General features: G+C 33.1%; 1 protein-coding gene across 2 annotated transcripts; it reads left to right on the top strand.

The window, feature by feature from the left end:
* The first annotated feature begins 4,838 nt into the window (after window positions 1–4,838).
* LOC134841460 (uncharacterized) lies at window positions 4,839–26,743 on the top strand. 2 transcript variants are annotated; one of them, XM_063857467.1, is made up of 5 exons: window positions 4,839–5,116; window positions 10,669–12,291; window positions 24,455–24,629; window positions 25,687–25,897; window positions 26,359–26,743. In XM_063857467.1, exons 2-5 carry the CDS (start codon window positions 12,114–12,116, stop codon window positions 26,737–26,739), a joined length of 945 nt encoding a protein of 314 aa, XP_063713537.1. In that variant the 5' UTR covers window positions 4,839–5,116; window positions 10,669–12,113; the 3' UTR covers window positions 26,740–26,743. The 2 variants fall into 2 exon arrangements, with proteins under 2 accessions (XP_063713537.1, XP_063713538.1); XM_063857468.1 differs by having other exon boundaries at window positions 4,839–5,447; window positions 10,698–12,291.

Below are 26,743 nucleotides of genomic sequence, written 5' to 3'. Positions count from 1 at the left end.
ATTCTCAAACTTTGAAAATCGCAATACTGTTATCGGAATCTGTGAGGGTACTCTCATGGGATTGCAATTCTTGCCTCAGAATATGTCTGCTCCAAGTCTTGTTGTTTTCGAGATACGACGGTTTTTAGGATTTTCTCAAAATTTTTCAGAGAACTTGGGTATACATTTTTTTAATAAAATTTGAAATTACCATCTCTCAAGTGAGGCTATTCCAAGGTAATCGCAGGAGTTGTGAATTTTGCTTCCAAATATGACTGCTCAAAATCTTGCAGCTTTCAAGATATGACTTTTTTTGTGATTTTTTTTTATTTATGAAAAGTAAATTAGTTTTCTTTTCAAAGTTTGAAATTCCTAACCTGTAGTTGGGGGCTGTCAGAGTAATCCAATTAAGAAAGCTCTAATGTTTTTAGTTTAAGAGATACGACAATTTTTGTGATTTTTTTTGGAAATTTTCAGAAAACTCAAATTACAAAATAGTTCACTGAAGTGAAATTCCCAACCCCGTAGTTGTGTGCTGTCGGAGTACTTTCAAAGATTGCCATCATTGCCATCTATTAAGACTGCTCAAATCTTGATAGTTTTCGAGATGTGAAATTTTTCTGGTTTTCAAATCAAAATACCTCTTTTTAGAAAACTTAAGGTGAAGTTTCTCAAAATTTGAATTTCACAACGTTGTAGTTGGGCACTGTAAGAGTGCTCTCAGGAGTTGTAAATCTTGCTTCCAAATGCGACTGCTCAAGTGCATTAGCTTCCCAGATGTGACGTTTCTTAATTCATTTTAAATTTTTCGAAGAACTTATATAAAACTTTGCAAAATTTGTAATTACGAACCCTGTAATTGGGTGCTGTCAAAGCACACTCAAATAATGCAGATCTTATTTCCAATATATGCGGTTTATCATGAGTACCGGAGGTGCGTTTTACGCTAGTCATTTAGATTTTCTAGCATTTCTTAGTTGCAAACGCTTGTTTTTGTTACAGCCCGCTTTCTAAGTTAATCCATTGAACCTACTTTTTTTAATTGGGAAGGTTATATCTAAATAGTGTCAATGATAAAAGATTTTCGATATTCAACAAGCTATATGGTAAAACTTTTTTTCCAACTGAATAGTTCAAAACCTGTTCAATTTCGATGCAAGGTTGATTGAAGCAGAGTCAAGTTGAATTAATTTTATTGCAGAAGTATGAATTTCAAGTCTTGGAACTGCTTGAATATTTAGACTTGTTTGTTTTCGGTTTGAGGCTTGACTCTTATCTACATTTTGCCATAACTGAAACTCCTTGTCCTTCTTGTTGCCTTTTTTGTATAATAAGTTGGGCACAATTTACGTCACTGAGCTCATGCTTTTAAGTAGGAACCATGTTTGTCCGTTGAAACTTGCAAGGTGTTGCTGTTGTTGAGTGTGTGTGTGTGTGTTGAGCTTGATGGATGTCTAGTCGTCGTCGTTTCTGTTCAATATCGGGGGGTTTAATTTGTCCAGGAGTTGTAGCCATATTTCTAGGGCTTTTCTCGGGTTGGTGGTCATCGTATAGAGGTTCTAATTTTCTGGATAGTGGTTCCTCATGGCTATTGTTGATGTCAATTGCGGGTGGTCTACGAGAAATAATTTCAGTTTGCAGTTGCATGTCAGTGATTTATTTTAGTATTATGACTTCGATTTGTAAAATTTGGATTGACTTTGGAGTGGCCACTAATATTTGTCCTCTAAAAATATTAATGGTTTTGTTTTTTTTTCGCTTATTTTTGCTGAGGTATATGAATTGTTCTATTTTGCTGTGGAAGGCAGACTCGTGATCATATAATTTGTAACTATTGTCAGAAAGTTAAGAGCTCAATATTTATTCTTGAGGCACTACTACACTGGTCAGTTTTTGTCATTTTAGGGTGGTTGCACATGCAATAGTCTGTATTGCAGCAATTGGATTGTTTGTTTTTTCAAGTATTTGATTGAACTTACCACTCATACACTTCAATTATTGCTTATTTGTAAAAAGTAATTGTTTTTTTTCGTTGTCAATAACAGTAAGTTCTACAAAATTTGTTATAAGGTTTTATTGTTAGTTTTCTCAGTTGACACTATCTATTGTTATTATGATCCTTAACAATTCAGTTCTATGATAGTTGTGTAAATGCTTCAAAACTGTGGTCTATCCTACTGATTTTTCTTAAAATCGACATGGTTTTTCTTTAAAAGTTCTTAGGAATATATGGAAAAGATCTAGTTGGTCCGAAAGGATCTAGTAGGATAGAATTTTAGTGCTAGACTTTTGAAGAAAGTGAGGAATATATATGCTCGGAATAGATTTTTTCAGACCAATTTCAAACTCTTTGCTCACTCAGTTGATTTATCCATCGATCTTCATGGGCCAAGCCGGGTGTGCACACCACTATAGTATCCTGCCACGAGTCTGGTTTAACGGCTTTTTTATATTCTATAAGCGGCTAACTATCCCGCACTACAAAATCGTTCCAAATTGAACTGAGGCATTAAGCTAACTTATTATTTCTAGACATGACTCAAATTTTAACATTTAAACTATTACTTCATCAGCTTAAACTTTTTAGTTTGGCAAATTTGATTTACCAAAAACTATTCGAGACCAATTAAAGGGCAGTCAGAACATTCAAGGCTTTACACTGATATGACCACTCTTATTTATATCATCTGGAAGAATTTGACGTCCTGAGCTCCAAGTCAAATTTTATTGAAACTGTGCTTTTTTCGCTCAATTAGGGCAGTGTGAAATTTTGAGCTATTAACGAGTAAGCAACAAGGTAATGGGGCGAAAAATCAATCGAAATAGAATTTAGGCAGGCTATTTGCATTCGAAGAAGACGGAAAATTTATGCTCGGTGTGGGTTTTTTTATTCAGTCAATTTTCACCGATCGAAATATTTATTTTCAACAAAAATTTTTTATACCCCATTGACGATATGGACTTTCTGAGTTGTAAAAAGGTAGCTCACCTCCGATAATTTTTCGTAAATTTCTGGGGGTTTGAAAACTGCCAAATTTGCTATGTTCTGGACTAAATTATGCGCGCTGTGAACAGTTCATTCATAATCCTCGATCGTAACGCGAATTATTTATGCGTGCCGAATTATCCCACATAACAAAATCGATCGTTCTAAATTGAATTGAGGCTAGCTAATCAGATCGGTAGTATTAATTTCGTACGACTCAAAATTTTACACATTGATTTTGACCAAAATGCATAGGCTTTCAGTATTTTCTTTTCCCAAAAACTATTCGATATAAATTAACGGACAGTCAGAACATTCAGGGATTTGCCCTGATATACGAGCAGTCTTGTTGTTCGTTACTTAACAAGTAATATATTTCTTAGGTTATAAATAGCACTCGTGTTTTGGGTGGATTTCAAATGGGAAAAAATCTAAAACAATCACTATTTTGTGAAAATATGTTATCATTTATTGCATTGACAAAAGACATCACTAAAACTTAAAGGGCAGCTTGAATTTATAGGGCTTTGGCCTGATGCGAGCAGTTTTGTCTTTTCTCTTAGAAGTGCACTTCTGTTTGAGAAGCGTTGGCACCAACAGTTAACATTTACTTTTAGTTGTATGTTTACCATTCAGACGATTGCAAAACTGCAGAAAAAAACTTACTATAATGAATCCTAATTTGGGCCGACAAAAATGATGATCAATTTAAATATGATCGCCTTCTGATTTAATCATATCCTATTTTCAATTGTTTTTCACAAACAAGTGCAGTTTTAATGACATAAAAGCGCCGAATTTTTTTTGATTCCTCTCATGTTTTTTTTTCAGTTACAGCTTATATTAAACTACTGGCGAATTTCACTCGAAGAAGTAAGAAAAGCGGTTGGCAGCTTTCCTAAAAGGCTGCAAAAGTGCCACGATGCCAATGGGTGATATTTCAAGCATTTGATGAAGACATTTGAATAACTGAGTTCACTTTATGATATTTCCGTCTGTTACATAATCAATGCAAAAAACCATTTGAAGAAGAATCCATTTTATGAGCTTTTCAAACGTGAAAAAAGAGCGAGAACCACCCTGTAGTTTGCGTTTTAAGTGCTTGACTTCATTGAAGCGCTTGTGGTTCATTCTGATATGTATATGTTTATGCATATTGGGGATCCGTAAAATAATGAGTTCGCGCACAGTTTTCCCATTTTTGATTGTTAAGCTCTAATCCCTTCGCCGAGCAATTAGGTGAGAAAATTGGGTCTTGCTTTTACCATTGTCTCTTTCTTACCATCAGCCTAACGGGCATTTTTATCGTTAAATCTAAACCATTATTGCATCTTCTTTTTTTACCATTCCCGTGAAATCAGGGCACTTTCTAATTTGAGCTCCAAAAATCTTTAAAAATACATTTTTAAATTTAATTGGCGGATTTACATGTCTGCCACGCGAACAAATCACTTCAAATGCCAAACATATTTGAACCTTAACCATCAACAGCAATCATTTTTAATCAAACCCGTTGCAACAGTCAAAGAAAAAAGTAAAAAAGAAAAAATCAACTTCACCGATATAGAAGTAAAATCTCAAGTGCCTTAAGCAATTTTTGTAATTTTTATCAACTAGAAATGGCGCTTCCTTTTCGATTATTGACAGTATTCAATAAATCGAATTGAATAAAAACCGATTGCTTCTATGGACTATCAAAATTACGACTCAAATGTCGGCCAATTTACTTTTGAAAACTGATGAAATATATGTTCATCAGCTTCAAAACCAATCATAAAAGTTCAGTTGATAAATATAAAATTCTTAGCTCAGATTTTTTTTTGCTGAATGCTGATATTCTGTTACATGAACCGTAAGACCTTTCATATATTAATCTGCTTCGAGTGCATTCCGTCGCCTAACGTCAATTTTTTTTCTGATACGAAGACAAGATAAAATTTGCCTGGCGGCAATTTGCTTAAAACGCGCCAAGTTTATCTGACTCGCCAATGTTTATTCCCTCTCCAAAATTGGCACATGTTTTTTCATTATCGATTTTTTCAAATCAATTTGGACAATTTTATGAATTTTAAAATTTCAATTTGTCGCCGCAAACACTCATTATAGAGCATTTCTTTTGTTGGCGCAAACACTGTTGACGCAAAATTCCCGGTAGGTATTGCTTAACAATGTGTTTTTTTAAATTCTTTTTACATAGAGGTCAATAAGCTGGGGGAAAGTATGATGAAACACTTCATAAAACCTTCCTTTTTTTCTAATCGGCACTCAGAACTGTTTAGTTTCCTAATAGATCTCTTTATTTGCCTCTTACGGAAATTGAGTGGAATTGAAGTGAATGGAACTCCCAAAATTGAATCTTAAGTGTTTGTTACTATACAAAGCAATCCTTACCACCTTATTTTTATCTTCATATTGTATTTTTTTTATTCTTTAGAGATGCATTAAATTTATCTTCATTAGAGTTTTGTGAACTTCTGCAAAAGTCACCGAAACAAATTACATCAGCCATTTAGCCAACCAACTATTTTTTTTGTATTTTTTTCTGTGATTTAGTTTTTTCTTTAAAGGGTTTATGATGGGTTATTTTTGCATAGCATTTTTGCGGTCAACAATTTATCTGAATCATTCATGTCTCTAGTTTGACTTCTAGAGGAATTTAAAACGCATCTTTGTAAGACGTTTTTCATGCTTTAAAATTTAAAATCAAGTTTTAATTACATCTTCTTAACCTAAAAACTAAAAAATCATTTTATCTGTGATGATTTTTTTGTGAAGATTTGGGTGTTTAAAAATTGCCAATTTGGAAGATAAAATTCGCGCTTTTTATTATTTTTAACAATCACATTAGGAGAAATAATTTGGAAAATTAATTTTAAACCCACCTTCGTACAAAAAAAAATAGGCAAACTCTGAGAATTTTTCTTAATTCTGATCTGAATAACGCTCCCATCATTCATGCAATGATTTCTAATAAGATTAATTCTCTCATATTGTTCCAATCTCTACTTGTTCTTTTTTAAAAACTTCTTAGCAAAAACTACGGTTTTCAGAGCGGGTATAGGACTACAGGCCGACAATACTTCAAGCCAAGGAGACTTCGGTCTGAAAACTAAAATTTTCAAGCTCATGAAATTATTTCCCACTGACTATAACAATTTGTGACAATAAAAAAAATTCAAGAACTCATTATAACCTAAATCTGTAACACAAAATAATTACTAAATTAGTGAGTGTTTAGAACAGCCATTTTGCTGTACACACTTTTTAAAATCCATTTCATTAAGCTCTTATCACTTTTCCGCCTTTATTTTTGCATCCAAAACAATTCTCACAAAAGCCATTCAGAACAACTCTCACAAAAGTCTTAACCAAAAACTGCTCGAGAGTTAAGATCAATAAGTCTTCTCAATATGAAGCGATATTGTAAACCGAAAAGAAAAATCCGTTAATTTTATGACAAAACTTCGTATGCAAGGATAAAGCACTAATTACTCCAACTGCCGTTTGTTGTCAAACACAAGCTTTTTGGCATAACAAAATCACAATAAAATTTCAAAAATAACTAAATTTTGTAATATGTTTCATATTTTTTTTTCATTTCATTACATTATCCCACAAAAACGAAGTAAAATTTTACAGCGTATATTTTGCGTGTGGTAAAGTGACAATTGCTTACCGCAGTTCAATTTGAAGGATTCAATTTGATGCTTGCCTTTTAATAGAACGAAATATGTCCCGCGTTCATTATATCAAACTGAATTATAGTAGTCAAAGTAATCCTAAGTTAAGTTCAAACAAGACTGCTCGTATCAGGGCGAAGCCCTGAAAGTTCCGACTGCCTTTTAAGGTCTATGGAGCATTAATAAGATAAAAATATTCAAAGTACTAAAAAAAAAAAAAAAAATTTTTTTTGAAAAAATATGAGATTTTATGTAAAAACATCCCCCCATACGTCATATTAAGTACAAAGTGATAAATTTTGCGCCTATTAACAAATCAATTATGGCAAATAAGCTTCCTTGAACCAATTTGGAACGATTTCTAAGACAGATTAAATCTCGCTTACGCGTTAATAGCGCGAAATTTATCGCGCGTTAATTATCCCAAATAACGCAATCTTTTAACCCTCGTAATTTTACGAAAAATGATCACAGGTGAAATATCTTTTCAAGTTCAAGCTCAGGACAACAATAGCTTTCGAATGATATAAAAAAGTTGCGTCAAAAACAGCTAGTTAAAAAGTCGAAATTTGTCTGAAGGAAAAAAACCCACCACGAGCACAAATATTCCGTTACTTTCGTATCGAAAGTCGGAACAATTATCAATATTGGTCACATGTGCTCACGTTTTTCTCATAAACAGAGTTACAAAGAAATTGCGCGTTTTTTAGTCGCACAATTTCAAAAATAAATTAACAAAAAATTATGATTTTTAATTTGTAACAAGACTGCTCGTATCAGGGCGAAGTCCTGAAAGTTCCGACTGCCTTTTAACATCTATGGAGCATTAATAAGATGAAAAATTTCAAAGTACTAAAAAAAAAATTTTGAAAAAATTTGAGATTTTATGTAAAAACATCCCCCCACACGTCATATTAAGTACAAAGCGATAGATTTTGCGCCTATTAACAAATCAACTATGGCATATAGGCTTCCTTGAACTAATTTGGAACGATTTCTAAGACATATTAAATCTCGCTTACGCGTTAATAGCGCGAAATTTATCGCGCGTTAATTGTCCCAAATTGGCCAAAATGGCAATCTTTAAACCCCCATAACTTTACGAAAAATGATCACAGGTGAAATATATTTTCAAATTCAAGCTCAGGACAACAATAGCTTTCGAATGATATTAAAAAATTGCGTCAAAAACGGCTAGTTAAAAAGTCGAAATTTGTCTGAAGAAAAAAAAACCCACCCCGAGCACAAATATTCCGTTACTTTCGTACCGAAAGTCGGAACAATTACATATTGAAATAAAGAGCGACGGTTGACAAGCAGGTGGCACAGATTGTTTTGACCACAAAAAAATCCAAAAAAAATTTTAAACAGACAATTGAAAACGTTGCAAAAAATAAAAAAAACACAGTTTTCGTTTTGTGCATTTGTTTTTTCGTAAATGTCATAATTATAGGACTAAATTTAGTTTAAGTGTGATTTGCCTATTTAGGGTGTTTATGGCTGAAGTAATGTTAAAAATGGCGTAGACTGAAATAGAAAACTCATCTCTTTAGAGTAAAATGGAAAATATCAGACTAATTTTCTCGAATCCTCCTAATTTTTATTTGTTTTTGAGATCCATATCACAAATAGAAAGCCTTTGATATAAACCGCATTACCCCCACGCCTTTTTTTTTAATTTAGGTGAAAAAACCCACTCCACACCAAGTTGTAATTAAAGTTTTGAATACGGTTTAAAAAAAGTTCGAGATATTTTTTGATCAAAATTTTCTCGGTTTGTTTTGTTGCTAAGCTCAAAAATCAAAACTGAAAGCACTGTTGGTCTGATTATATCTGTTTTAGCTCTTACTTTTGAAATTATCGAAGTACACAATTGCTGCTAGTCTGTAGTCTCATCGTGGTGGCTATCGAATGATTCCGCTCAAAAATGTCATGACAAAATCGGAATTATTAAGAAAAGGTTGAAAAGAACCAGATTGAATGGAAAACGATGAATAGAAATTTGATTGAGCAAGACTTTTTTTGCACAGATTTATAGGTATTTTGGGCGGTAAAGTGCACAGTTTTATCGATATTTTTTGATACCGACATGGATTGATACTCCTCTCCTAGTCCTACCACTCTAATCAAAATGATCATACAAATTAATCATAATTTGTTTCAGAAACTTTGACTTGGGTAAATTGAAAATAGTTATGTTTCTAAGTGTTCTGGCTTCTAGAGAAATGAATTTTGTTAACTTCAAAAATTTGATAACTTTTTTAATGCATTAGTTTCGCCTTTTTTTGATGTTAGTTTTGAGAAAATAACACAAACAACTTTTTTTATGCTAGATATTCTGATTTACTTGTTTTAACTACTTCGCGCGGTCACTGGTTTAATTAGTCAGAAGAAAGACAAAGTGCAGTGTAATTGCGTGGTAGAGTGACAAAGTGGTAGTGTGAACTTTTCAAAAAGTGCTTAAAATGTCACCAAAATAAATATGATGCATTTTTTCCTCCGAAAGTTTCAACCAAAATTTACCCCCAAAACTGGTCATTCTGGCTGGCTTTTTTTCTACTTAATCAAAATTACGCTGAAACTACAATTTCAACTGCTGAGAAACTTTTATCAAAATAAGACTCTTACACAGCACACCAAACTTCAAGGAAGGTTAAAACCTCCAAAAACCTGTATAAGAGAAAACTTTTTGCTTGATAGTCAAGAAATGTTATTTTTTACTAAATGAAACCCACAATTTTCGTTTAAAAATAAATTTTAAACAGTTTGCGCAAAATTTTGGAGGTTTATGCCTTCTTAAATTTTGGTGGTCTGTGTAGGAAGCTTCTTTAAATGTAAATTTCTCATCAATTAACACAGTAGTTTTAAATAAACCCAAAATGACCCAATTTTGGGGTGGAATTTTTGATGAGAATTTTGAAAAATGAATAACACCATAATAATTCTGGTAAAATTCTAAGCAACTTTTGTTCAATTACTTTTTTGTCTAATCTTAACTCAATTAGAGAAAAACTCATTCGAAGTTTCAAGTTTTGTTCGTTCTGTCCTGATAATTTGAATCAGCAATATAAGTTAAAAAAAACTATAGTTAAAAACCACGCAATCAGTTTTTATTTGATTATATTTAAACAATAACTGAAAAACTCAAAAACCGATTTTAAAAATCCAATTTGCAAAAGGATTTGAATGAAGCTTACGTTTTAGGAGAAAAATTGCCATGAATTTGTTCTTTTTAGGAACTATTTGAAACAATCGGATCTCTTAAAAAAAGAAACCAAAATGCTTGAACCTTAAACTCACAGTGCTTTTCAAGCGTTGGGAAGAGATAATTAAAAAAACGCTCTTATAAAATAAAAATAGCTTTTATAAATTACCTCAAGTCGTAAATCTTTTTATTCAGGGGTGCTGTCGAAAAATAGCTTAATCACGTCTCGATTTTTCTGTGGTATCGCCAATATCTCAGTTTGATCTCAACCATACCAAACACGGTTCATTAGCTTCCCTTAACTAAAAAGAAACCTCCGTAAATTATCCCATGAAGGACATTTAATGAACTAAATCAGATAGATTTTAGTTTCTTTGATAATTGTTTGACATTCACTTAAATTTTGTTTTTCTTCGACTCATGATCGTAAAAAGAGAATTTAGTTTTAGGATACAATATAGAGCTAATTTCATTGAATAACAATTTTCAATAGCTGTTTGTTTCAGCTTATTTTTTGAATAAAAGCTAGGTTAAAATGAGAGGAAAATGGGGGAAAAAACAAGGGAGGGAATAAGTGGGATTAGCGGAGACTTGAGTAGCAGTTAATCCCCCTCCTTGACATTATTTGAATCCACCTAAACATTTCAACGCCGTCTCAATCCAGACCAATTCGGCAGAATTAAATTTCAATTCAAAAAAGGAAAGAATCAAGAAAAACAATAGAAAATCTGGACAAATCTCCATTTTAAATTTTCTACTCATGCAAAAGCGTTCATGTAAATAGATACAGCTGTGTCTGAGAGGAGAAGTTTTTTTAGAAATCGGTGAACGGTTGGTAAGAAGAAAGATCACAGACAATAGACTCGAATTCTGCTAGTTGGTTTTCGATAATCAGCCCCAAGATTTACCCCTGATTAATTTCACGTTAAAAAATTAGTTTGAAAGTTCGAAATAAATTTAATCAAAGCTTCGTTGCTGGTTTCAAAAAAAAATTGGTATCAAAAATTTGTCGGCTTACTTGTCGTTGTTGCTCACAGATACTCAAAAAGAGGCAGTGGCAGAATACCATTTGCTGAAAATAATCAAATTTTCAAGTTCAATTCTTTATTTCAACCTCGCGTTGTCATTTCCCACGGAAACAGTTTGGGTTGTTCTTCCAAATTATTATTTGCTTTTAGTTTTATTCTTACCTTATTATATTACCGCTGTTTACCAAGGTCAAGTCAGGTAGCTCTTTCTGATCTTCATATTTTCATATCCACAATACTTTGCCCATGTCAAACCCGGGAATTTTAATTGACAAGAATGTCATGTAGCTGAAATATCTAAATATCTATTTCATGTAGCTAAATTTTGCGGTCGAATTGGGGAAAAAAGACACTCAGAAATGGGTTATATGTAGTTACTCGATTTATAACGAGACCCAGGAGTAGTTGAATTATTAACATAACTAACCGGGGGTTTTATGAAAACGGAGAAAAATCATTCCTGTCAATCTTAATCAGTGTCTGTCATCTTGTATGGAACAGTGGATAATGGTGAATTGTTATGATTGCTACACCTATAGTATAGGAATTGGTAATAAACTTTGTCAAGGCATTTATTCAATTTCCATCAATCATTTACTTTCCTTCAATTGTCCCGAATAACGGCAAGTAAATGATATACAATTAGTTCAAAACTGCTTTTTTGCTTTTCCTTAAAACAAAAGGTTACCATCTTTTATGCCAGTGTTTAAGGACTTTCTTCTGCTAAAAGTTACATATATCTCAAGATAGTTTTTTGTTTCGAAATAACAAAACCCCATTCAAATAACAATTTTTAATTTCCCTTTCAAATTCTATGGTATTTTTATTTCAATTCAGTTGGGAATAATTTATTTTCGCTTCTCTGAATTTGTGTTTCTTGAATCGGACTCCCTCCAAAAATTAATATTAAAAGCTCTTTTCAGTTTTGATCCTTTATTTTTGCCGTTATTTAATAAATTTCTTCAGACCTTCAGACCTCGAATTCGATTTAGAAATGCAGACGGATACTTTTGTTGAATTCATTTTGCAGTTTTCTTAGCGATGACCAGTTTCTATTTTCCTGCCCCTTTCAACAGTCTGTTACAAGATTTATCTTCGTTTTTATAAAATTTGTGCAGCTCAGCTTTTAACAGTCTGACCTGTTATTTTTGGCAACTAGTTTAATTGGATCAAAATCTCATTACAAGAAAGTCTGAAAGCTTATTTGTTCAAACTTCGTTCAAACATCATCCAGCATGATGGTTGACATTTTCTCCATCATAAATGCCCTTTCGAGTGTCCTCCACGACAGCGATGAGTCATCAGCCTACTCTGTGCTGCCCCCCTCAGCCTCCTGCGACATTTGTGCCATTGGGTCCCCCTGGGCTGCCTGTGACTGCTCTTACACTGGTGCGAATCAACTGTCAAGAATAGGTACGTTAGAAATTGTACCCCACTCGACACCAAACTGTATAACATGCGGTTTTTTGCGTTTAAAGCATTACAGTTTTTTTTGCGTTTTAAAATTTTAAAATGGTTGGAGCAATGTTTTATAAAAAATGACCTCTGCATTAAAAGAAGTATCGACTTCAAGAAGTATAGCGAGATAGCTGTTCAAATACTCTCAGAATTTGCATCAAAACATTCGATTGCTGCTAGAACTCGCATCGTCCTCATCAGTTTGCTTTTTTAGTCCCCTTTTTCACAGAAATGATAAAACGCTTTAATAACCAGGAACTAAACAACTTCAATCGTTAAAATAACACTGAACTGATAAGTGTTTTGTAGTTTAACTATTTTAAGTCTGAAAATTCTTTTTGACAACATTTTTAGACGTTTTTTTCTGGTGAACCATTAAACTCTAATTCTACCAAGTGGTAAAACTTTACCGTTGTTATCTTTTCTGAGCGAGCTGAGCTCTCTTCCTTGATTATTTTTTTTCTCTCAAGTGCTCTTAAGTTTTTTCCTTGCTACAACATTATTCAAAAACAACTGATTTGATTCTCGCTCTGAGACGCCTGAAAACATGATTAGTATTTATTGAAGACTAGTATACCATAGCAAGGAACGTGTTATTAGAAGTTCCTAATATCTATAAGATTGGTCGGTCAGCCAAAAAATGAAATAAAGTCAATGGGTCCAAAAATATCAAGGCGTCTAAAAATATGTAAATATCCTGAGAGAGGTGTCCCCTCACCGTCTGAATCCACAGCATAACTTTATTTCCAAGTTTTGTCAAAATAACAGAGCTATAAATTGGCCACGCACCTTTTGTTAGCACCGTAAAATTGTGATAGAGGAGTACCGAGAAGTTAATAGGGTTATTTACGTAAATAGAGTGCTTCAACAATATTTCATTTGTTGCCTGATTCATTTGTTGCCTCGGTTATGTCAAGTATAAAAAAAGCTCGCGCAAATGAGGGAGGTCAATTACGTTTGAGATCAAAACTTAAAAGCAATTGATTGGCGTCCATTGGTTTACCTTATTAGCATATTTGCTTCGAATTGGCGTGATTTGGAGCTCCTCTGTCACACTTGAGTTTTACCGGAAGCCCTCTATCACTCTTGTACCGTCCAAACAATTCATTGATTGGCGAGGAAGTATGATCTAGGTTGTTTCGTTCCGTGAGAGTTCGGGAACCTCAAACAACATTCGTTTATGATTGACTGCTATATTGTTTTACACAGACCACAAGCCGTGATTCAGATTCCGGAAAAAAAGACTTTTTTCGGGAGTCTTTTTACTTGGGGACCGATTGTTTGGCAAACCATTTTTTTAGCATAAAAAATGACAATTGAAATTTTTTAGCAGATCAGCTTAAAAAAGTGAAACAAGATTGATTGGCATACTCAAAAAGACGCTCAGTCTGGGGTCAAGTTTCCACATTTAAGACAATTATCTCACGATTTGTCAACAAAACTATCAACTTCAAAAACACAACCGTCTAAATTAGCGGCAAAACAAAAATTTACGCGCACAGTAACACTCGTGTTGAATTGAAACGCAGCGTAGCAAGCGGTCGCTAATCGCCAATGCCGCCTTTAAGGATAGCTTTCGGAATTTATAATTGTTTTGCTAAAAGATTGGTCTGCTAAAAAACCGGTGTGCTGAAAACCCTACCATCTTCTTACTTACTGAGCCCAAAAACAAAATTTCAACATATTTAACTGAAACCATTTTGTTTCAATCTGATTGGCTAGAATTAGCCAATCAAATTTCAGCACCGATCTCAAATTGTTTTGTTAACAATTTTAAGTCACATTTTAAGTACGCGGAACTGGCCTATAATCAAGAATGTAAACTACTCAAAGTTGTTTCAATTACGCTCCAGAGTTATACCCAAATTAGAAAAAAATATAACAAAAAACGGCTGGAGGAAAAAAATAATCCCTTTCGTATCTGCTAAAAATTCGGCTTTGTGAGAAATCGGCTTGAGAATAGGGTGATTTTATTTGTATTAACCAAGTCAACCAGTTCTATCAGTATGTTGTTCTCAGCATTTATGCCTTCAATATGATAAAACCGCAAAATTAAGAAATTTGGGCCCATTAAGTAAAAAGACCCTTTATTGGTGTTAAATGTTACAAATTAATAGCTTTTTGGTCCATTTTGTAATAAGTTTTTACCAGAGAGTAGAATGCTGAGACAATTGAATCAATGTCACTCAGATTTGGAATGGCTTTTCACATGTTTTGCTTTTTAAAAGAAGTTCATTTCAAATTTTTAGTGCTTATAATAAAAACGGTCGAAAAATTAATAGAATAGATTGTTTTGAATTAAGAGCAGGATTGAAATATTCTTTTTCTCAAACATATATTCTAAATTAAATATTTTTCAGCTAAATACGAACAACAAGAAATAATAAGCAAATTACTTGTTAACCATTTTAAAATGTAGTTTTTATCCAGAAAAAAATTATGGTTTTTATCTTATCTCTAATTAACTTTATCTATTCCAAACTTTTATTGATTGAAATGCTTAATTTGTCTCTTAATTTTAATTCATTATTATTAGCCAGTCAGATTCAAGTACATGGTTTTTTTTACTTCTAGTTGAAGTAAAATTGATTTTTTTTTGTGGTCGTTAAGTACAAAAGACCCTCAAAATTGTAATTTTTCTAAACCAATTGGAAAATTTTTTAATGCCTCTTACGCTTGTGAACTGACCCGCTATGTGCTCTGACACATTGGAGTTAAGTTTCTATGTTTTTCCGTAGATTTCTGTGCGATACATGAGTGACCATAAAAGCGTCAGACATCTTGTTAGAATAGCTTGTATTACATGCGACCAGTTTGTGTGGTTTTAAGCCAATGAATATCAAGTTTGAAACAAAGCTAGTTACAAACAGTTATTTGAATGCCCAAATAACCGCTCTTACAAAAAACTGAAAAGCGAAAATGCGACAAACACTAAACGCCAGCCTTGTTTCTTCGTTTTTAAAATTGGTGGCTACCCGGGAACAGGATTGAAATATTCTTTTTCTCAAACATATATTCTAAATTAAATATTTGTCAGCTAAATACGAACAACAAGAAATATTAGGCAAATTACTTGTTAACATATTGAACTGACCCGCTAACATATTGTCAAGAACACTGTGAACATAAAGGTAATCGTTATTCATGGGCCTTAACTTAAGCCAAAAATCGTTTTCACATAATTATTATTGACAAAATATGACGAAACATAAAGAACGTTTAGTTTTTGAGTTTTTAAGAAAACCGTTCCTAGTTTTTGAAAAAAAAGCTCAATCCGAAAAATGCCAATTCATTAATGCTTCTTAAATTTTTGTTGTCTCAATGGTCTCAACGAATTATGTTGCCTCTTGCACTATTTATTACAATTTTTTATAATCAGCCACCAAAACAGCATTGCGTGCGTTCTCTTTGCATAACTGTTGATTTCAAACAAAAAAATCACCTTTATTTAAAAAAAGTTATTTGGCGCAAAAGGGGCTACTTAATTTGCGCTCCGTAATTATTAGCTTTGTTGAAAAAAATAGTTTGTTAAATCAGAACTTACCTCAATTTTGTTGTGACAAGTTATACAAGGAAAAACAATTTTAAGAAAAACAGTAACATTAAAAAAGTTCTAATTCAATGTTAAACAATATTTAAATTCTAATTCAACTTTATTGGGCTAAATAGTGCAGTTTTTTTCCAATTTTATTGTATAACAATTGCAGAATAATTTCAATCTAACAATAAAAAACTTTGGAAATTCTAACCAAAACCAAATCAAAAACGAGTTGATGATGTTTTTGGAGATATTTACTGCGTATTGGAAGTCTTAAGAAACAAATATAAACTTGTCTCGGCCAAAACGGCATAGCAAACCAGCTTAAGGTTTTTCCTTGGAGGGGCCTTGTTTTTGGCTAACTTTTTCGAGACTACGGCTAGTCGTTTCGACGTTTTGAGCCTTAATGATACCCCAAGCCCTTTTGCTAAAGCTTCAATCTCTTAGACAGACATTAACTGAAAGTTTTGAAATGTGTTTAATAAATTTTTCTAGTTCTCTTTTATGCTAAAGAAAACCTATTTGAAAGCCTAGTTTAGATTTTTAACCTTTCAACTAATGCCTTTGAAATTCAAATTCCACACTGCTTTTGCTGTTCCTGGGATTTTTTTTGGCACTGAAAAAACGGAAAACTTCTAATTAAATGACCAAACGACGCCTAAGAAATTTTTTGTTCCGTTCATTGAAAATGGGGAGGAACTTTGTGTTCGAGTGTGTTTTGTTTTTTTTTTCATGCAAAATCAGTTACCACAAATAATCATCGGACTGGGTTGATTGATATATCATATTGAAACCCTTACAGTTCTAATTCGAACCACATTGAAAAATTTCAAAAAAATTGCCAGTACTGGGAAAATCGGTTTGAATTCGTAAAGTTTTTGTCCTATTTCAAGCGAATAAAGCGAGCGAGCAAGCTTACAGCAGCATAATTGTACTTAAACTAAAGCCTAAAAACTTAGTTTTAAGCAAATAAAATTAGTTTTTGGAGTTTTTTATTTCCATTTTGAGAACCAAAACTTTCAGAAAAATTCAAAAGTCTTTTGCAAAATTAATATTGAAAAAAAATTTTGTGTTAGGCATTTTTTCCTAAATTTTGCCCAATGGGCCTTTATCACTGTGACTGATCTTCGAAAATGCATTATTTATAATTTCACATCAGATCCTTTTATCATACCTCGCTGAAAAAACTATTTTGTTTTGAAAAAAAGTTTTTTAGTTTATAAAGACTGACTGGAACCTCCGTTGCTATCCTTGCTTTTTTTGACTTTATATGGCTAAAATCTAATGAATAAATTCATTCATTAAAATTTCAAAATTTCAAGCGTGAATCTCACAGAAAACGGCAGATAAGAAGAATTTTGTTCTTTCATTGCATGAAACTAAAAATTGCAACTTGTCTCAAGTGACTAGGATGTTGGCATCTAATTCAACTTTAATGGGCTAAATAATGCACTTTTTTCCATTTTTTATAGTATAACAATTGCAGAGTAATTTCAATCTAACAATAAAAAAACTTTGGAAATTTTAACCAAAAACCAAATCAAAAATTTAAACCACTTGGCCTTTATCACTGTGACTGTTCTTCGAAAATGCATTATTAATAATTTCACATCAGATCCTTTTACCATACCTCGCTGAAAAAACTATTTTAATTTGAAAAGTTTTTGTTGTAGTTTTCAAAGACTGATCGGAACCTCCGTTGCTATCCTTGCTTTTTTTTGACTTTTTCTGGCTAAATTCTAATGAATAAATTCAATTATTAAATTTTCAAAATTTCAAGCGTGAATCTCACAGAAAACGGCAGATCAGAAGAATTTTATTCTTTCAATGCTTGAAACTGAAAATTGCAACTTGTCTCAAGTGACTAGGATGTTGGCATCTAATTCAACTTTATTGGGCTAAATAATGCACTTTTTTTCAATTTTTATTGGATAACAATTGCAGAATAATTTCAATCTAACAATAAAAAACTTTGGAAGTTTTAACCAAAAACCAAATCAAAAACTTTAACCAATTGGCTTTTATAACTGTGACTGTTCTTCGAAAATGCATTATTTATAATTTCACATCAGATCCTTTTATCATACCTCGCTGAAAAAACTATTTTAATTTGAAAAAGTTTTTTTGTAGTTTTCAAAGACTGATCGGAACCTCCGTTGCTATCCTTGTTTTTTTTACTTTATCTGGCTAAATTCTAATGAATAAATTCATTCATTAAATTTTCAAAATTTCAAGCGTGAATTTCACAGAAAACGGCAGATAAGAAAAATTTTGTTCTTGCAATGTTTGAAACTGAAAATTGCAACTTGTCTCAAGTGACTAGGATGTTGGCATCTAATTCAACTTTATTGTGCTAAAATGTGCAATTTTTTCCAATTTTATTGTGTAACAATTGCAGAATAATTTCAATCTAACAATAAAAAACTTTGGAAATTTCAACAAAAAACCAAATCAAAAATTTTAACCAATTGGCCTTTATCACTGTGACTGTTCTTCAAAAATGCATTATTTATAATTTCACATCAGATCCTTTTACCATACCTCGCTAAAAAAACTATTTTAATTTGAAATTTTTTTTTGTAGTTTTCAAAGACTGATCGGAACCTCCGTTGCTATCCTTGCTTTTTTTGACTTTTTCTGGCTAAATTCTAATGAATAAATTCATTCATTAAATTTTTAAAATTTCAAGCGTGAATCTCACAGAAAACGGCAGATAAGAAGAATTTTGTTCTTGCAATGCTTGAAACTGAAAATTGCAACTTGCCTCAAGTGACTAGGATGTTGGCATCTAATTCAACTTTATTGAGCTAAATAATGCAGTTTTTTCCAATTTTTATTGTATAACAATTGCAGAATAATTTCAATCTAACAATAAAAAACTTTGCAAATTTTAACCAAAAACCAAATCAAAAATTTTAACCAATTGGCTTTTATAACTGTGACTGTTCTTCGAAAATGCATTATTTATAATTTCACATCAGATCCTTTTATCATACCTCGCTGAAAAAACTATTTTAATTTGAAAAAGTTTTTTTGTAGTTTTTAAAGACTGATTGGAACCTCCGTTGCTATCCTTGCCTTTTTTGACTTTATCTGGCTAAATTCTAATGAATAAATTCATTCATTAAAATTTCAAAATCTCAAGCGTGAATCTCACAGAAAACGGCAGATAAGAAGAATTTTGTTCTTTCATTGCTTGAAACTAAAAATTGCAACTTGTCTCAAGTGACTAGGATGTTGGCATCTAATTCAACTTTATTGGGCTAAATAATGCAGTTTTTTTCCAATTTTTATTGTATAACAATTGCAGAGTAATTTCAATCTAACAATAATAAACTTTGGAAATTTTAACCAAAAACCAAATCAAAAGTTTTAACCAATTGGCCGTTATCACTGTGACTGTTCGTCGAAAATGCATTATTTATAATTTCACATCAGATCCTTTTATCATATCTCGCTGAAAAAACTATTTTAATTTGAAATCTTTTTTTGTAGTTTTCAAAGACTGATCGGAACCTCCGTTGCTATCGTTAGTTTTTTTTACTTTATCTGGCTAAATTCTAATGAATAAGTTCATTCATTAAATTTTCAAAATTTCAAGCGTGAATCTCACAGAAAACGGCAGATTAGAAGAATTTTGTTCTTTCATTGCATGAAACTAAAAACTGCAACTTGTCTCAAGTGACTAGGATGTTGGCATCTAATTCAACTTTATTGGATTAAATAATGCACTTTTTTCCAATTTTATAGTGTAACAATTGCAGAATAATTTCAATCTAACAATAAAAAACTTTGGAAATTTTAACCAAAAACCAAATCAAAAATTTTAACCAATTGGCCTTTATCACTGTGACTGTTCTTCGAAAATGCATTATTTATAATTTCACATCAGATTCTTTACATCATACCTCGCTGAAAAAACTAATTTAATTTGAATTCTTTTTTGTAGTTTTCAAAGACTGGTCGGAACCTCCGTTGCTATCCTTGCTTTTTTTGACTTTTTCTGGCTTAATTCTATAGAATAAATTCATTCATTAAATTTTCAAAAATTCAAGCGTGAATTTCACAGAAAACGGCAGATAAGAAGAATTTTGTTCTTGCAATGTTTGAAACTGAAAATTGCAACTTGTCTCAAGTGACTAGGATGTTGGCATCTAATTCAACTTTATTGGGCTAAATAATGCACTTTTTTTCAATTTTTATTGTATAACAATTGCAGAATAATTTCAATCTAACAATAAAAAACTTTGGAAGTTTTAACCAAAAACCAAATCAAAAACTTTAACCAATTGGCTTTTATAACTGTGACTGTTCTTCGAAAATGCATTATTTATAATTTCACATCAGATCCTTTTATCATACCTCGCTGAAAAAACTATTTTAATTTGAAAAAGTTTTTTTGTAGTTTTTAAAGACTGATCGGAACCTCCGTTGCTATCCTTGCTTTTTTTGACTTTATCTGGCTAAATTCTAATGAATAAAATCATTCATTAAATTTTCAAAATTTCAAGCTTGAATCTCACAGAAAACGGCAGATAAGAAGAATTTTGTTCTTTCAATGCTTGAAACTAAAAATTGCAACTTGTCTCAAGTGACTAGGATGTTGGCATCTAATTCAACTTTATTGGGCTAAAAAGTGCAGTTTTTTCCAATTTTATTGTGTAACAATCGCAGAACAGTTTTAATCTAACAAAAAAACCTTAATCAAAATTTAATCAAAAACCATATCAAAAACTGATTGAACTTTTGACGTGTTGATGGTTTTTTTAGGAGATATTTACTGCGTATTGGAAGTAATAAGAAACAAATATAAACTTGTCTCGGCCAAAACGGCATAGCAAACCAGCTTACATAAAGTTTTTCATCGGAGGGGGCGTTGTTTTTGGACAAACTTTTTCGAGAATACGGCTAGTCATTTCGACGTTTTGAACCTTAATGAGACCCCAGCCCCCGTTGCTAAACATCAACTCTACTCTGTGCTCAAATCTATTGTATAATGGAGCCAAAAGGGTCTTCAAAATCTTTTTAGTGGTAAATTCTCAAAAGCTGAATCTGATGCGGTAAATTACAGGCAACCAGGTCTGATGGACACCACTGTACTTAGTTGTAGGTAGAATTTTTAGGAAAAACAAAATTCCATCCCTTCCTGAAAACATGGTCAATATATCACCGTACTGGACAATTTTGAGACATTTTGAGCTTCTGGCTTTCGGTTTTAGAGGTTTTAAAAAACCGTCTTTTAAAAATATTTTGAGCAGGGGCGGATCAAGGATTTTTTCTAGTGGGGTTGTGGGTATTAATTTTGTCGAATTTTTTTAAAGTTTTTTTCCTCCCAAATCAGTATAAAGACCTTATTCTGACCAAATTTTCGGGGCCGCAATAAAATTTTTGGAAAAACAGGTCAAAAAGGACTTTTAGGCAGTTTTTGCACAATTTTGACTGAAAAATGGCGTTTTTTGGGGCGCGCTCCCGCTTCAAAATTAGTATATATTGGGGCCACTGGCGCCCTTAGAAAATTCGTAGGGTCAATCCGACAAAAATATCTCAAAATAATACAAAGTGTGGACCCTTTGGGTCGGCAGGGGGTCGAATCCCTGGAAAAAGGCGTCCAAACATCCCCCCGCCCTCCCCCTAAATCCGCTGGTGATTCTGACTCATTTGATGCAGCAATAACAAAATGTAAGGAAGAGCGGAAAACAACACGTAAAAAAGAGTTATTTTTCCACATTACATTAGATAGGTTGATAACGTCATTCTTTTAAAAAGCTGTTTTGAAAATTAAATTAATGATATTGTCTTGAACGCTTTTTATCCTGCTGTCAATCAAAAAACTGACTAGATTAAAAGACGCTGTTTGTTTTTTGTATAGGTTTTCAGTACAAAATCTTCATGTTTGTTAATTATGAAGTCGGCACTTCGAATCATACTCGTCGCATTTTCCAGATAGAATTATTTAGATTTCATTCTGAAATGGCGCCAATGCCCTCATAGAAGCACTAAATGGCATCTGACAATACGTTGATCAAATAAAAAAATACCTATTTGAAAGAAGCTTTAAATCAAAATGTTTTAGGGCAATTTTAGCAAAATTTTATTTTTCCTGTTTTTCAATGAAACGGGCTGGTAAAAACGCTGAAGTGAAGTACAAATTTTTAAACAAGAATAGAGGGTTTGAGTGTAAGAAGCACAGAAATTTTCGACCACAACACAAAAGTCTTGAAGCAGTTTTTTTTCAAATTGAGTTGTTTTTTTTTTCGTGGTGTGATGGAAAGTTCTGAAAAAAAGCGTAGAACTTAAGCAGGGGTGGATCTAGGATTTTCTCGAGGGGGGGGGGGCGGATTTTCAAAAAAAATGTCAAAAATTTTTTCGACCTTTTTCTTAGGTCGACCAAATTGATTTTCCGAGCTCTCCCAAAGCCACTACAAAGGCCCTTTTTTGCCAAAACTTCTACGCCGCAGGCAAAATTGTAAAAAACAGACCAAAAAAGGCGTTTTTAGGCCTTTGAAAAAATTAGTATTTATTGGCGCCAAAGGCGCTTTTAGAAAAATTTTAGGGTCCGTCACCAAAAATGGTTATCTCAAAATAGTACAAAAGGGGGACAAAAAAGTACCCCTAAACCCGCCCCTGAACTTAAGTATACTTGACATTAGTAGTAGTTTAAGCATATTCGACAACAGTTTTCCTCGATTAAAGAACAGAAAAACAAAACAAAAAATGTTGTATATCACTTCCAAAGTTTCCTTTAATCAAAGGCAGGCCTTACAAAAACTTCATAAATTATTTTTATTGAAGTAAAACTCAATTTTCACGGCTTAATTAAAACTTCATTGCCGTATCAATTGATCATTTAATAGTACCAACTGAATACTTTTAAATTTTGTTTTCCTTTCAGTTCTAAAATTTTTCAATAGTGAAAAATTTCTATCCCATTGCGAAAGCGAAATATTTCAGAAGAATGCACTTGAAAATTTTGACCGAGTGGTTTTAAATATTGAATCATTTTTTTGTTTTTTTTAGTTGGTTGGCACAAAACCAAAAAATGAAGGAATAACAATTTTTACAAACTCCTAGGTTGTCTTTTGAAATTTATTGTTTTTGGTTTCGACTTTCCAAGAAAGAGCGGAATCATTGTGCTCGCTTTTTTCTCCAGTCGGTTACTTCTGTTTTTTGAGCTCACATTTAAAAAAGATATTTCACCTGCGAGTTTTTTATTAAAGTTATGTGAGTTCAAGGGTTAAAGTAGTGCCAATTTGAGATAATTAGCGCGCGATATATTTTGCGCTATAAACGCGTCAGCGGGGATTAAACCTGTGTTAGAATTTTTTTTAAATTGAAACGAGGTATGCTATTTGCTCTTTTCAATACTTAGCTTTTTGCGATATTAATCACTTTTTACTTTACATAGCATGTGGCGGGATAATTTTTCAAAAATCCCAAAAAAAAAATTCAAGACATTTGATTTTTTCAGGTTTTCATCAATTTGTTTAAATTGAGCAGCAGACGTTAAAAAGCAGCCGGTACTTACAGGGTTTTGCTTTTATATGAACAGTTTTATTTCTTATTCGAATTTGTTTAATTGAGCTGGCTGATCTTTAAGCTCGTCGATTCTTGTCCATCACTTGAAACTTCTGAAACAATGTCTTTAATAAACCACTATTTCAAAAACAGAAAATTTTTCAGCGAAACGTTTATTAAGTTTTGGTAATTTTTATAAAAATTTTCTTACTGAAACTATCCAGTGTTCTTTTGATTTTTTGGCTTTTTTCTTGAAACCTTAAAACCACAAAACTCCCAAATTAGACATAGTTTCCCACTCAATTTTGCCGTGAACTTTTGAATAAATGAAACACATCGCATACCCTTAAAGAAATTGCAGAAATTGTTTTGAGCGGCAACTCCAGCAAGTTTTCAATTAAGTCTTCAATTAAGCTTTATCAACCAATTCAACCGGCGATAAATGCAATACTTATTTGGTTAACGTTTTTGATGGTTTGAAAACGAACAGTTGGTTTATATTTACTGTTTTACAATCACTGAGTGTTAGAAAAAATTTGAACTTCGGGGTATTTTTTCCACGTAAGACAAGATATCACGTCTTTGGTGGTCAAATTATATATCATGCAGCAGAACTTCCAGTCGTGTTTCTGTCAGCACTAGAAAAAAACTTGTCCAATAAAAAATTATGAGCAGTAAAAGTTTTGTGGTACCCGTAAAAAACGGTCTCAAAGCTTTTGCAAAAAAAATTGATTCACTCTGTGCTCAATTTTGTAAGTCAATGAATTGTCAAAAACCAATTTTCAATAATATTGAAAATTCTTGGCAATACTCCAGAGACATAAACTTCACCTACCCAATAGAGCGCTTGTCCCGGTTGGAGCGCTTGTAAAATCTAGTGCTTGTAAAAAAAATCAGAAAAAATGTATCTTTCTATTTAGTGTTTTTCTTGTGCAAAGATGACTGTTCAGTGCAAAGATGACTTTTGTCGGAACATTCGCTGCTATTTGCTCAGTAACTGACTGACAGCTCTTATTTGTTCTAGATTGTTCGCAAAAACTGACTGACAGTTCTTATTTGTTCTAGATTGTTCCAACCGGGACATGTTCTTTGTACCTACTTGGCCCCATGGCTGTTCCACTGATGGTATCAAGATGATAGACTTCTCACACAATCTCATCGCTAGAGTGGAGGCGGAGACATTCGACACATTCTCATGTCCACACCAACACAAACGACAACAGCTCATATTGGACTTCTCGTAAGGAAATTCATCTTACAACTTAGACGTTTACGCTGTAAACGCAGTTGCAGATTTATAGCTGACGACCCTCCCCACCCCCCCCCCCCCCCCACAGGGGCTTCGACGCAGTTTTTTTGTCGAAACTGTCCGAAAAGTGCCTAAAAACGCGTTTTTTTCTTCGAAGTTTGCTTGCGGCACAAAAATTCTGACCAAAACAGGGTCTTTTTAGAGCTTTGGCAGAACTCCGAAAATTAATTTGGTCGACCCTAAAATATTTATAGCCCAACCCTCAGCCCTTAAAATCTGAACGTGAGCAAACACCTAACACCAGTAGTTTAGAAGTCAGCTGGTTTCTATTTCGATCGCCAATATTCGGACAGTTTTTAATTTTATAAGCTTTTTCTGTCTAAGCGCAACCAGATTCATTCATTTAACCAGGCCTTAAATAGTTAGCATAGCGGGCCTTAAATAGTTAGCATATTTTAAACTAATAATGGTCAAAAGTTTGATTGCGTAAGACCAATTTCTCCGAGGGAAAGGAATTTTTCAGCTCATTGTAGAGAACTCTTGTTCCCCTCAACTGTATGCATGTTTTTTGTTATATTTTGAGCTGATTTATGTTGCTTGACCCTCAATAAACAATATGCGAGTCATTGTATTCTTAGCACCCTTTCAATTACAAGACGGAGACTTAATCAGAGGCATCTGAAAATGAATCTGTAGATCCAAGGGTGATATCCCAGGCAGTACTACTTTTTAGTAAAGTGTCATTTCTAGCAGGGGCTCCCCCTCAAAATTAGTATATATTGCTGCCAGGTGCGCCTTTAGAAAAATTTGAGGTACGGTCAGCCAAAAGTGGATATCTTAAATTAGTATGAAAGGGGGGCCCTTTGGGTCGTCAGGAAGTCGAATCCCTAAGGGAGGGAAAGACGACCGCGCCCCCACTCCCTAAATCCGCCCCAGATTTCTAGCGAACTTCTGTTTATAATCTGCCTGAAAACAATTTATAGTAATTATAATATATATCTTCCTCTGACACCTCTATTCATTCTATGATTTGTTTCTCTATTCACAGACACAACCGAATCCACTCATTGGACCACATAGCTCCGTTCGACTGTGTGGCGGAACTGGTGCTCTCTCACAACAGACTAACAACATCCTCTTCACTGAGTAGATGGAAGTGGTCCCAATTCACACACCTGGTCAATCTACAATTGGCTTCAAACAGAGTGACTCATCTCACGAGTGCAATATGTCAAGCGGCCAATCTCAACCAAATTCAGGCTAGAACTTCATCAACAATACAAACCAAAAAACATTATTCTTATGTTAAAATTCGTAAAGTTTTAAATGCTAAATGATGTTAAAGTTCGGTAAATCTGAATATTCAAATTGTCTTACCAGAAATTTGACTGCTGATTTGTTTTTCTACACATTTTTCTGGTGCGCGCCGAAAAGGAAAATTAAAAAAACTTGCTTTAGAAAAAAAACTTCTTCGCAGAAACTTTTGCTCAAATACAATAAGATCATTCTCGATAAAGGAGACTTTCGACAGATCAAAAAAAATCGAAGTAACTGACCTAAAAAGTTAAAATGATAGAAAATTTTTTTATCACCGTGCATATCTCAATTTTTCAACGTGGATCATATTATACCTTCGATATGTTTATACTACTCGATTTGTTTGAATTGAAAAATTTAATAGCAAACGATTCCAAATGTTATCAATTTTATGATGCTTCAGGTTCAAAACAACCCGCTAAAAAGTGCCAGTGAGTTAGGATCCCTTAGAAACTGCATATCTCTGATCAAAGTTCAAACTTCATTCAAATCTGTGCCCTGTAACTGCAATATTATCGCGACCTCTAGCAACAAATCTTTGCCTCTTCAACACAACTCGTACGCCTCTCAGAGTTACAAGTTAAGTTCAGATTTGCGAAGGACGAAATGTAATTCTAAGAGTACATTGCCCGTAGAAGTTGGAACTGCGGTTGAAATGATTTCACGCGACTTGATATCTTCAAACTGCAAAGCTAGTTCTTCAGCAAGTCTGCTCGAAGTTCAGCATTCTGTTCAGATTCTTTTCAGTGTCATTTTCTGTACATGGATTTGCTTGTTCATTTAGCTGC

The sequence above is a fragment of the Symsagittifera roscoffensis genome, chromosome 3 (assembly GCF_963678635.1).
Source record: "Symsagittifera roscoffensis chromosome 3, txSymRosc1.1, whole genome shotgun sequence".
Taxonomy (NCBI): domain Eukaryota; kingdom Metazoa; phylum Xenacoelomorpha; order Acoela; family Convolutidae; genus Symsagittifera; species Symsagittifera roscoffensis.
This window is presented reverse-complemented; position numbering and strand designations above follow the sequence as displayed.

Bases quoted from the DNA above. Each gene is read 5' to 3' on its own strand.
- LOC134841460 (XM_063857467.1), top strand. From the start codon at position 12,114: ATGATGGTTGACATTTTCTCCATCATAAATGCCCTTTCGAGTGTCCTC. The intron at 12,292-24,454 runs GTACGTTAGAAA...TATTTGTTCTAG, and splicing joins GAATCAACTGTCAAGAATAG to ATTGTTCCAACCGGGACATG. The intron at 24,630-25,686 runs GTAAGGAAATTC...CTCTATTCACAG, and splicing joins CAGCTCATATTGGACTTCTC to ACACAACCGAATCCACTCAT.